The sequence below is a fragment of the Rhinoderma darwinii genome, chromosome 1, assembly GCF_050947455.1.
Source record: "Rhinoderma darwinii isolate aRhiDar2 chromosome 1, aRhiDar2.hap1, whole genome shotgun sequence".
NCBI lineage: Eukaryota > Metazoa > Chordata > Amphibia > Anura > Rhinodermatidae > Rhinoderma > Rhinoderma darwinii.
In genome coordinates, this window is record NC_134687.1 from 394,306,877 (window position 1) to 394,320,347 (window position 13,471).

General features: G+C 43.8%; 1 protein-coding gene across 6 annotated transcripts in view; it reads left to right on the forward strand.

Annotated features, from left to right (window-relative positions):
* The first annotated feature begins 11,262 nt into the window (after window positions 1–11,262).
* HABP4 (hyaluronan binding protein 4) overlaps window positions 11,263–13,471 on the forward strand; it is a 42,599-nt gene continuing 40,390 nt past the window's right edge. For 3 of the 6 annotated variants that reach the window (XM_075828823.1, XM_075828824.1, XM_075828826.1), the window contains exon 1: window positions 11,388–11,562. In XM_075828823.1, the coding sequence (XP_075684938.1) occupies window positions 11,469–11,562 (94 nt within the window). In that variant the 5' untranslated portion in view covers window positions 11,388–11,468. The other 3 variants (XM_075828825.1, XM_075828827.1, XM_075828828.1) reach the window with 3 other exon arrangements.

The window sequence follows — 13,471 nt, forward strand, 5'->3', positions numbered from 1 at the left end:
CAAGACAAGTACATTAGAGTCTCTAGTTTGAGAAATAGGCGCCTCACAGGTCCTCAACTGGCAGCTTCATTAAATAGTACCAGCAAAATGCCAGTGTCAACGTCTACAGTGAAGAGGCGACTCCGGGATGCTGGCCTTCAGGGCAGAGTGGCAAAGAAAAAGCCATATCTGAGACTGGCTAATAAAAGGAAAATATTAATATGGGCAAAAGCATACAGACATTGGACAGAGGAAGATTGGAAAAAAGTGTTATGGACAGACGAATCAAAGTTTGAGGTGTTTGGATCACACAGAAGAACATTTGTGAGACGCAGAACAACTGAAAAGATGCTGGAAGAGTGCCTGACGCCATCTGTCAAGCATGGTGGAGGTAATGTGATGGTCTGGGGTTGCTTTGGTGCTGGTAAAGTGGGAGATTTGTACAAGGTAAAAGGGATTTTGAATAAGGAAGGCTATCACTCCATTTTGCAACGCCATGCCATACCCTGTGGACAGCGCTTGATTGGAGCCAATTTCATCCTACAAGAGGACAATGACCCAAAGCACACCTCCAAATTATGCAAGAACTATTTAGGGAAGAAGCAGGCAGCTGGTATTCTATCTGTAATGGAGTGGCCAGTATGACCGTATGGTACGCAAGAAGTGCCCATCAAGCCAATCCAAATTGTGGGAGGGGCTTCTGGAATCATGGGGTGAAATTTCTCCGGATTACCTCAGCAAATTAACAGCTAGAATGCCAAAGGTCTGCAATGTTGTAATTGCTGCAAATGGAGCATTCTTTGACGAAAGCAAAGTTTGAAGGAGAAAATTATTATTTCAAATTAAAATCATTATTTCTAACCTTGTCAATGTCTTGACTATATTTTCTAGTCATTTTGCAACTCATTTGATAAATATAAGTGTGAGTTTTCATGGAAAACACAAAATTGTCTGGGTGACCCCAAACTTTTGAACGGTAGTGTGTATATATATATATATAATAAAAATCATTATGGCGAAGCGACTGTATAACACAGAGGAGGCATTTCAAATGCTCTGATCTGATACAGATTCTGCCAGTGAGGGCGGATCCATATTTCACCTCTGAAATGAGAAGCCATCAAGCCCTGCCTGGCACAAGTGAAGAGGATTGGGCACCCCCATGTAATTTTAACCCTCAAATTCCTGAATTTATTGGTGCCTCAGGAATCAGAGTGGATACAACAGGGCTAAATGAGTTTGAATTTTTCAAACTTTATATAACTGATGATTTTATTAATTCAGTGTTGTGCAGACTAACCTCTATGAAGAACAATTTATTAATGCAAACCCGCAATCGTTTTTTGCCAGACAATACAGGTGGCATCCCACTGATGCAACCGAAATGTTAAAATTCTAGGGGTTGCTGATGAATATGGGCCTGACAAAGAAGCCAACAATACGATCATACTGGTCAACAGATGTGTTACATCATACACCAATGTATCGTGATGCAATGCCCAGAGGAAGGTTTGAGGCCATTCTGAAATTTTTACACTATAATGACAATACCCAGTGCCCACCCAGAGATGACCCAAACTCTGATCGCCTCTTTAAAATTCGACCAGTCATTGCCCATTTTACAAAGAAATGTGAAGAATTATACACCCCTCAGAAGCACATCTCAATCGATGAGTCCCTTGTTCACTTTAAGGGAAGATTAAAATTTAGGCAGTACCTTCCAAATAAAAGGGCCAGATATGGCATTAATATTTATAAGCTGTGTGAATCAGAATCCGGGTACACACATACCTTCAGAATATATGAGGGCAAGGACACAAAAATAAATCCCCTAGACTGCCCCCCCTATCTAGGTACACATGGGAGAATTGTGTGGGACCTCATGCACCCCCTCCTTGAAAAGATGTCCTTATGCTTACAACTATCCACAATGATGAGAGCACTCTTGTACCCATGCGTGGCAGAGCAGAAGAAACACCAAAGCCCGTATGTATCCAGGCATACAATAAACATATGGGGGGAGTCAATTTATCGGATCAGATGATAAAGCCATATGATGCGATGAGAAAGTCCCGTACGTGGTACAAAAAAATAGTTGTACACCTGATTCAAATGGCGTTGTACAATTCTTATGTGTTGTACAGATATGCTGGCCATCAGAAAAAGTAGCTGAAATACCAGGAAAGAATAATAAAAATTTTTATTTTTGCAGACACCGAAGAGGGGGGAGAAAATTCAGCCTCTTGAAGTGATGCCTCCAGAAGAGGGCAACATTTCCCTTCTGAGGTGCTTCCCACAAAAAAAAAAAAAGACGGCTCCAGAAAATATGTCATGTCTGTTATAAACGCAAAGACACAATTCATCAGTGTGACACGTGCCCCTCCAAGCCTGGGCTTTGTATCCAGGATTGTTTCAAAATCTATCAATCCACTTTAGAATATTAATTTTACAATTACTTTATTGGCTCTGTCACGTTTGCCCTTTTTAGTTTTGATTATTTAAATTTAATTTACTCTTTTGCCAATTACTTTACTGCCCCATTACAAATTGGAACACACACACGCACGCACAAAACAAAAAATTATCATTATACCCCTAGATGAATACTTTTAAAGGTGCCACAAAGTGACACCTTTTAAAAATAAAGTATACATTTTTTTCTGTGCCATCCCACTGCATAAATTGCTGCCAAATGCTTGTGCTGCCAAAATTGTCACTATGATGAACATCATTACAATTGGTCACACAAAAGTGGATTATCTGTAAAAACCCTCAAACAAAACTAAAAATTCTCACTATACCTCTAGATGAATATATTGTGGGGTGCATTTCTTCATTTTCATGTTCGACAGGAAATATTATAAATTAGATACTAATTTATAACATTTCCATGTGCTGGTCACTAGAGGGAGCAATTCCCAAAATTACAGCATTGCCATGTGGTAAAGCAACCTCATTGCTTTATGCTGCAAAATTGGAGAAGACACACTCGCTCTAGTGAGCTCACAGAATCCCCCTCCCTTATCCTGGCTAGTGCCAGGAGAAAGGAGGGGGTTGAATGTTCAAACCTTCTACACTGTGTGCCGCCATTTTTTGAGCGAATGCACAGTGTAGTAGGCTTAGATACAGTGGTAATCACACAGTAAAACACGAACATTCACAAACATAACTTACCTGCTCCTGCCGCCGCCGCTGCCTCCACTCCCTCCGCTCCTAGTCCCTGCTTCTGAACACATGTCCGGAAGCCGCGACCGGAAGTAGTATCTTACTGTCCAGCCGCGGCTTCCGGTCCACATGAAAATGGCGCCGGATATCGCTCTGCCGAAGACCTTCCTTTTGGTCTGTGTGGGAACGGCGCATGCAACGTTCCCACACAGACGGCGTACGCTATAGTGAATGGAACGGCTCCCGTTCGCATTCTCTATGGGAATGTATTCCATATCTGTATGTGTCCTTAATCGACACATACAGAGATGAAAAAAAAAATGGCAGCCCCCATAGTGAAGTAAAAGTAAGAAAAAAGTACAACACAAAAACACAAATAAATAAAATTTATTTTAATAACACACTAAAAGCAAATTTATATAAAAAGTATTTTTTTTTCGCGACACCTGTCCTTTAAGGGTCAAACAAGCTTGGTCACTAAGGGGTTAAAGGTGGAAAAAGTTCTGAAATTATTCATCTTGGACTGATTTTGTAACATGACAAAAACCTGGCATTTTAACAGGGGTGTGTAGACTTTTTATATCCACTGTATGTGCTCCACTTTTGTAAGCCACAATATTTGATAGAAAATTAGATTTGTTAATACTGGCGCAGAAAAATCTCTCCCCAGTGCAGTATGCACCAGATTCATCAAGACACAATGAAATCTCACCCATTTTCTCCGACACATTCGACATGAGGCTGGGTTCACACGACCTATTTTCAGGCGTAAACGAGGCGTATTATGCCTCGTTTTACGTCTGAAAATAGGGCTACAATACGTCGGCAAACATCTGCCCATTCATTTGAATGGGTTTGCCGACGTACTGTGCAGACGACCTGTCATTTACGCGTCGTCGTTTGACAGCTGTCAAACGACGACGCGTAAATTGACTGCCTCGGCAAAGAAGTGCAGGGCACTTCTTTGCAACGTAATTTGAGCCGTTCTTCATTGAAGTCAATGAAGAGCAGCTCAAGATTTACGAGCGTCACAGATGCCTCGCATAATACGAGGAGGAGCTTTTACGGCTGAAACGAGGCAGCTGTTTTCTCCTGAAAACAGTCTGTCATTTCAGCCGTAAAAGCCTGCTAGCGTGTGAACATACCCTAATACTGTCAAAATACCGAGCTAGATGCTGACATAACGATTTTTATTTTAAGTACTATTTTGTTCTATATTTTAGGGATCATACGCACAATTGTACTCGAGATCCGATAAAAACGTATGTGCTGCTGCTGTTTTTTTTTTTTTTGCTTATAATAAGTCCATAAAAACACATAGATCATATTCTTTCCTAGAAGCAATACTAGGCACACAGAGCTGAACAAAGAAATTCTATGGACCCACTTGGACTGAAATACAGATGCATTTAGCAGGACCAATTTGAATTCAGTGGGACAAATGCGTCAGATTTCTATTTGAAATTGCACCAGGAAAGTTAAGTACATAGAATGGGTCAAATTTATGTTTTGGAAACTTTTTACACCTACCGCAACAGTTCTAAAAATGTCTAAAAATAGGGGCATGGCTAAAAGGTGTCGTGAAACGTATTAAAGGTGTTATCCGGGTTTTTAAAATTGATGGCTTTTCCTTAGGATAGGCCATCAATATTAGACCAATGGGGTCCCACTCTTGTCACCGTCAGATGTTTGAAGGGGCAATGGAACTCGAATAAACGCTGCAGCCTCTTCATTGTTTACATGGTTTACCTTCTCGTTCGTACTTGCACGCACCTTTACATTTATAGCGACTGTCACAGTGAATGCCTTGAGTGGTGTAGTTTTTAAAATGGGTCACTTCTTTGGCCGTGAAATGGCATATCTATGGAACAATTGCAATTTTCACCCAGCAACATACATTGTGCACTAATTTCTGGACAACTGTGGGGTCAAAATGCTTACTGCACCCCTAGATGAATTCCACAAGGGGTGTAGTTTCCAAAATGGGGTCACTTCTGGAGTGTTTCCACTGTAGTGGTACCTCAGTGGCTCCGCAAATGCGACAAACCATTCCAACAAAATCTGCGCTCTAATAGCCAAATGGCGATCCTTTCCTTTGCTGAGTGCCCAAACAACAGTTTGCGACTTCATATTGGGTATTGCTGTGCTCAGGAGAAACTGTGTATCAAATATTGGGGGGCTTATGCTCCTAAATTCCTTGTGAAAATTTGACCTAAAACTACATATTATTGGAAGAAAATAGAATTTTCCATTTTTACAGTTTAATTCCGAGGCTATGTTCACACGCTTATCAAAAAGCGTCTGAAAATATGGAGCTGTTTTGAAGGGAAAACAGCTCCTAATTTTCAGGCATTTTTTTTTAACAATTCGCTTTCTTCGCAGCATTTTTTACGGCCGTTTTTGGAGCTGTTTTTCTATAGAGTCAATGAAAAACGGCTCCAAAAACGGCTCAACAAGTGACATGCACTTCTTTTTCATGGGCGTTTTTTTACGGTGCCGGTTTTTCAAAATGGCCACATAAAAAACGTTTCGTCGGAACAGAACGACGTTTTCCCATTGAAATCAATGGGCAGATGTTTGGAGGCGTTCTGCTTCAGATTTTTCAGCCGTTTACGGCCCGAGAAAATGCCGAAAATAAGTCATGTGAACATACCCTAATAAAGCCGCTGAAACACCTCTGGGGTCAAAATGCTCACTACACCGCTTGATGAATTCCTTGAAAGGTGTAGTTTCCTAAATGGGTCATTATTTAGGGGTTATCCACTGTACTAGTGCTTCATATTTTTTGAAAATGGGATAAAATGGGATAAAATGGGATAAAAACAACAATCGCTCTTTTTCCCTTATCAAGTCATTTATTAATGAAAAAAATAATAAAACCATACATATTTGGTATCGCCGCGTCCGTAACCACCTGAATTTGTAAATTGAAAACAGCCTTTAACCCCTTCCCGCCGCAGCACTTTTTCAGATTTTCATTTTCGTTTTTTCCTCCCCACCTTCCAAAAGCCATAACTTCTTTATTTTTCCGTCGATATAGTACTCTGAGGGCTTGATTTTTGCAGGACGAGTTCTAGTTTTTCGTAGCACCATTTATTTTGCCATATAATGTACTAGGAAACGGGAGAAAAAATATTTGTGGGGTAGAAAAAACAGCGATTCCTCCATGGTTTTTTGCGTGCAAGTTTTATGGAATTCACTGTGCAATTAAAACAACATGTTAATTTTATTCTGCGGGTCAATACGATTACGGTGATACCAAATATATATAGTTTTTTCTGTATTTTACTACTTTTACAAGTAAAAACCTAAGTGTAAAAAAGAAAATTTCTTTTGTGTCGCCAAATTCCGAGAGCCGTAACTTTTTTATTTTTCCGTCGATTAAGTGGTATTTTTTGCGGGATAAGCTGTAGTATTTAATAATACCATTTTTGTAATGGCAGGAAGGAGGTGAAGGGAAAGTGAGCCCTAATCTACCCACCGCCCTGTCCCTGCCTACTTGCAACGACCCGCCCTAGGCGACGGGGTACAACTGGGCGGCGGTCCCTACGCTGTCTAAGTGCACGGGAGAACAAACAGGGAACACGCAAGGGAAGGGGCAGTAGCCCACGGAACGCCGTGAGGAAACGGAGCGGTGAAGAGTTGTCAGGACCAGGATGAAGTGGAGTATACCCAAGGGAGCACGGAGGAGGAAGCAAGCCGGAGGCAAAGCAAAGCGGGTTAAGCAGAAAGCAGCAAGGCAGAAGCACGGCAGAAGCAGGCTGGAGCAAGCAGCAGTGGGGCCAGGAATCCAAAAGAATTACAAGCACTGAGGAGGAGAACACAGCAGGTAATAAAGGACAGGGGGCGGAGCTAACTCCGACTGACCAGGCCGCGATAGGCTCTCCCACTCCTGAGCCTGCCACCCTGGTTGGTGGGAGATGGTGTCAGTCGAACAGGTCTGGCCTCAGGTGTGGATTGATTAATCCCAGGAGTATACCTAGACGTAGTACCTGGCAGATCCCTAACAGTACTCCCCCTTTTATGAGGGGCCACCGGACCCTTACTAAGAGGACCCGGTTTAGTAGGGAAGAGAAGGTGGAACCTCCTGATCAATGCCCCAGCGTGAACATCACGGGCAGGTACCCAAGTCCTCTCCACCGGCCCGTACCCTCTCCAATGGACCAGGTACTGGAGGGAGCCCTGGACCATCCTACTGTCCATAATCTTGGCCACCTCGAATTCCACCCCCTCAGGGGTGAGAACGGGAACAGGAGGTTTCCTCGAGGGGAACCAGGACGGGGAGCAGCGTTTAAGGAGGGAGGCATGGAAGACGTCATGTATGCGAAAGGATGGGGGCAGCTCCAGACGGAAGGATACAGGGTTGAGGACTTCAATGATCTTATAAGGCCCAATAAATCGGGGAGCAAACTTCCTGGACGGGACCTTAAGGCGCAAGTTCCTGGACGACAACCAGACCAAATCCCCGACGACAAACCGGGGGTTAGCAGAACGTCTACTATCCGCCTGAATCTTTTGTGCGCTCTGGGACGCCTCTAGGTTCTTCTGAACCTGGGCCCAGACAGTGCACAGTTCCCGATGAACATCCTCTACCTCAGGATTATTGGAACAACCAGGGGAAACGGAGGAGAACCTTGGGTTAAACCCGAAATTACAGAAAAACGGGGAGACCCCTGACGAGTTACTGACCCGGTTATTCAGGGAAAATTCAGCAAGGGGAAGGAATGAGACCCAATCGAATTGACAGTCAGAGATGAACCACCTTAAATATTGTTCCAGGGACTGGTTAGTCCTCTCCGTTTGGCCATTAGTTATGTAATGGCAGGAAGGAGGTGAAGGGAAAGTGAGCCCTAATCTACCCACCGCCCTGTCCCTGCCTACTTGCAACGACCCGCCCTAGGCGACGGGGTACAACTGGGCGGCGGTCCCTACGCTGTCTAAGTGCACGGGAGAACAAACAGGGAACACGCAAGGGAAGGGGCAGTAGCCCAAGGAACGCCGCGAGGAAACGGAGCGGTGAATGAGTTGTAAGGACCAGGATGAAGTGGAGTATACCCAAGTGAGCACGGAGGAGGAAAAAAAGCCGGAGGCAAAGCAAAGCGGGTTAAGCAGAACAGCAGCAAGGCAGAAGCACGGCAGAAGCAGGCTGGAGCAAGCAGCAGTGGGGCCAGGAATCCAAAAGAATTACAAGCACTGAGGAGGGGAACACGGCAGGTAATAAAGGACCGGGGGCAGAGCTAACTCCGACTGACCAGGCCGCGATAGGCTCTCCCACTCCTGAGCCTGCCACCCTGGTTGGTGGGAGCCGGTGTCAGTCTAAGAGGTCTGGCCTCAGGTGTGGATTGATTAATCCCAGGAGTATACCTAGACGTAGTACCTGGCAGATCCCTAACAATTTTGGTGTAAATGTGACGGTTTGATCACTTTTTATTTCATTTTTTGTGGGAGATTAGGTGACCAAAAAATAGAGATTCTGGCATTTACAAAAATTTTTTTACGTCGTTCACCGTGCGGGTTAAATAATGATATATTGTAGTAGTTCAGACTTTTACGGACGCGGCGATACCAATTATGTTTATTTATTTTTTTACTATGCTCTAGGGGGAAAATGGGAAAAGGTTTTTTTTTTAACTTTTAACCCCTTAGTGACCACTAATACGCCTTTTTACGTCAGTCACTAATGGGCTTTAGGCTAGGCTGACGCCTTTTCACGTCAGCCTAGTCTAAGTCCTGCACGAGTCTCCCGTGCAGGCTGGTGACGGGGCTCTGCTGTCTGATGACAGCTGAGCTCCTGCTCCAACGCCCGCGATCGAAGTTTACTTCGATCGTGGCCGTTTAACCCGTTAAATGCCGCCGTCAATAGCGACCGCGGCATTTAACTTTGTTTACAGAGGGAGTGAGCTCCCTCTGTCACCCATCGGCGGCCCGCGAATGCAATCGCGGGTCTCCGATGGGGTGTCATGGCAGCCGGGGGCCTGATAAAAGCCCCCAGGTCTGCCCTGGACATATGCCTGTTAGGACGCGCCGGAGGCACGTCCTAACAGATTGCCTGTCAGATTTACACTGACAGGCAATAATGCTCTGGTATACGAAGTATACCAGAGCATTATAGCAGCGATCGGAATATCGCACAGTAAAGTCCCCTAGTGGGACTAGTGAAATAAATAATAAATGTGAAATTAATGAAGATTAATAATAAAAATTACAGTAAAAAAAAAAATAAAACCATTTTTTTCCATAAAAAGTGGTTTTATTTAGTAAAAGTGTAAAAAAAAAAAAAGTACACATATATGGTATCGCCGCGACCGTAATGACTCCATTAATAAAGTTAATATGTAATTTAAACCGCAAAGTGAACACCGTTTTTTTCCATTGCCCCCAAAAAAGTCATAATAAAAATGAATCAATAAGTCCCATGCACCCCAAAACAGTACCATTCAAAACTACGTCTTGTCCCGCAGAAAACAAGCCCAAAAAATCACTACATTGATGGAAAAATAAAAAAGTTACGGCTCTTGGAAAGCGACGATGCAAAAACAAATAATTTTAGTTCAAAAGTATTTTTATTGTGCAAAAGTCGTAAAACATAAAAAACCCTCTACATATGTGGTATCGCCGTAATCGTACCGACCCATAGAATAAAGGTAACATGTTATTTACGTCGCATAGTGAACGGCGTCAATTTAAAAACGCATAGAACAATGGCGGAATTTCAGGTTTTTTTATAATCCCCCCCAAAAAGGTTAATAAAAGTTAATATAAAAATTATATGTACCCAAAAATGGTGCTATTAAAAAGCACAACTAATCCCGCAAAAAACAAGTCCTCATACAGCTATGTAGACGAAAAAATAAAAACGTTATAGCTCTTTGAATGCGACTATAGAAAAACGAATAAAATAGCTTGGTCATTAGGGCCTAAAATGTGCTGGTTAATATGTATTTATTTATTTTTTTACACAAAAAAAACTTTAACTAATTTTTACTTTCTTTTTATTAGTCCCCCTAGGGGACTTCAACTACTTGCACGATATACTGCAATACTAATGTATTGCAGTATATCGTGATCCTGACAGGCGCCTATTAAGCCCTGCTGGAGGCAATGCTTAATAGGAGTACAAAGATGGTGGACCTGGGTGCCTTCATTAAGCCCCCAGGCAGCCATAGCAACCATCGCCCCCCGTGATTGGCGCGATGAGCTGTTAGAGGAGGTCGCCCCCCTCTTTCTAACGATTTAAATGCTGCGGTCGCTATTGACTGCAGCATTTAACGAGTTAAATGAGCGGGATCGCGCTCAAGCGCGATGCCGCTCATTACTCTGAAGTGTCGGCTGTAACATACATAACTCCCTGAGCCCGCTCCATACTTCCCCTACCCGACTTTGGTGTATGGATAAGTCAAATGTCAGGGAAGGGGTTTTAAATCCAGGTTTTTTTGGAACTGATTTTGGTGTTTGCATGCGTATTTTCAAGCGTATTTTGTAGTGTGAGGGTATGTGCACACACACTAATTACGTCCGTAATTGACGGACGTATTTCGGCCGCAAGTCCTGGACCGAACACAGTGCAGGGAGCCGGGCTCCTAGCATCATAGTTATGTACGATGCTAGGAGTCCCTGCCTCTCCGTGGAACTACTTTCCCGTACTGTAATCATGTTTTCACCAGGGGTTCACACGGACGTAATTAGTGTGTGTGCACATACCCTGAATGGAAAACCTGCTCCAAAAACAAGTGACGTCTTTTTACTGTGTAATATCTTGATACCAATGCATAATTCTATCTGGTAGTACTTCTTGGAGCTTTGCCAGCTTTAGTGAATGTGCTTCATTTGCGTCCTCTGCAGTAAAACCCCTGGTGTGAACTTGGCGTACACGCTACAGCCGTCTACTGCTCGTATCTGTGTACACAGCTGCAGCAATCACAACTCCCAACCACGTGTGCAGTCAGCGGCTAGCACCTCCCCCTTATTAATAATAAACAAGGCTAAATGCGGGATCACATTGGACAGCCAGTTACTGGGAAGGCGGAGTTGTAACGATAGAAGAACGTTAGAAACACGCTGCCTCCTGGGCTAGAATCCTTCTGATTGGCCATATAAGAGCGCTCATTTCCTGGCTGGAATCTTATTGGCTGTATGAAGAACACGCCTGTTACAGCAGCCACGGTGGGGTGCGGCTTCTGTGACATCCTGCAGGAGGAGTCTACAGGTGGGCGGAGGGGGAAGCATGATTGACAGCGGTGAGGAAGCGGTTAATGTGCCTTGTGGTGTATTTAGGTCGGACATAAGGACAGGGTGCCTGCTCTTCTCGGCGGAATCGTGGCTGCATGCAGCGGTTGCTTGCGGTGTGCTGGGTTAGTACGCTGTACGGGATAGAGCGCTTTCTTGTGTCCCTGGCTGGACACTTCTCCTGGACTCTTGGTAGGGTTGTCCGCACTGGCTATTTGTACACGAGTGGTTCGGGTTTGCTCCGTATATCGCTATGCTGGCGTGACGGGTTCTCTGGCACGCCTGTGATAGCGTAATGTGGGAAGAGCGGTACGCAGGGACTATACGGCACACACGACAGACCATTGACTGGCTGCTTTTTACTGGAACCATAGCGTGGCTGCATCTGTTGTAATGTATAGCATATAGAATAACTTGTACGGGAGTTTCCCATTGTAGTTCTTCGGGATTCTTGAACGCCGGCTTCGGCTCTGTTCACATTGCGTTGTGGCTTCTGTTTGCAGCGGAAGCCATGATGCGGTGTCGGCATATAAACTGCTCAATGGTACCTGTTGCCTTCCAATGGGAGCTGATATTTTGTCGCCAAAAATTGAGCTACCTTCTATGTGACTGAACTGCTCACACATTAACCCCTTGGTGCTGCAGCCTTTTTTTTATATATTTTTGTGACTAGTGGTTTTCAAAAGCCCCATATAATGTACTGGGAGACTTGTAGAAAAAAAAATAATCTTCTGGAATGGCTAAAAAAAAAACATCAACTCCATTGTTTTTCTGTGTTTAACCCCTCAATACCAAGTGACTTTGTTTTTCCTCTGCCTTGTTCAGGAGCTGACTTATTATTATTATTATTATTATTTATTTTTTTAATAGCACCATTTTGGCTTGCGTGTAATTTTGTTTAACTTTTTTTGGGTGGGATAATAAAAAAATAAAAAAAAATAAGAAATTTTGCTGTTCATTTTTTATTTTTTTTTGTCAAGCTTAGGCTTTGTTCACATCTGCGTTGGGGTCCTGTTCTGACGTTCCGGGACCCTGAGCAGACCCAAACTGACACTGATGGAAACCAGAGGTTTCCGTCTCCATTACCATTGGTTTCAATGGTGACTGATCCGGTGCCCATGGTTTCCATTCGTGTCTGTTGTGCACAGGACCCATCGTTTACATGGGATGTGTACCGTAGCCGACTACGCTATTGCTTCTGGCAAAACGATCGGTCCGGTGCACAACAGACACTAATGGAAATCATGGGCACCGGATCAGTCACCATTAAAACCAATGGTGATCGAAACGGAAACAGTTTGTGTCCTGGAACGTCAGACCGGGACCCCAACACAGATGTGAATGAAGCCTTACACCGTTCATCGTGTGGTATAAATAACAGAATAGCTTTATTCAGTGGGCTGCAATGATTGCAGCCTTATATTCTCTTGATTTTTATTTTTTTAACAGGCAGACCTTGGTGACCTTTTGTTAGGCCCCCGGCTGCCATAGAAACCATCAGCACGCGGTCGCATCGTGCCAATGGGGTGAGAGGATGCCCCCACCTCTAGAACCACTCGTTTGCGGCGGTCGCTATTGAGCGCTGCATCTGACGGGATAAACCTGACCGGAGGCCACTGTTATTGGTCTCCAATCGTTATCCTGAGGCTGCTTCAGTAACAGCGCTGGATTTGGGAAAAATCTTCTGAAGTGCTGCTGTGAAATGGTGGTGCTTCAGAAGAACTACCCTGTGTGGCCTCTGTGACAGCAGCAGTTAAGGGGTTAACAATGACATCTTTATTCTGTGGGCCAATACAATTTTGGTGCTGCCAAACGTCTGACTACTTTTGAATAAAAAATGTTTTGTCATATTCTGAGCCATAGCTTTTTTTTTTTTTTTTTTCGGTTGATTGTGTGCTGAGCTGTAGTTTTTATTAATGAGGTATTCCGGTCGTAAGAAATTGGCTTCTCCTCTGCCCCCCTTTTGATGACCTGTTTTTAGGGTAGGAACGCACACTGCAGAATCGGGATGAATACGCTGCGTAAGACTGCACCGCATAGAATTCTCTCTGTGAAACTGCACCAAAAATCCTTTTTGGGTCTCCTTTATCCCAATGGAGTG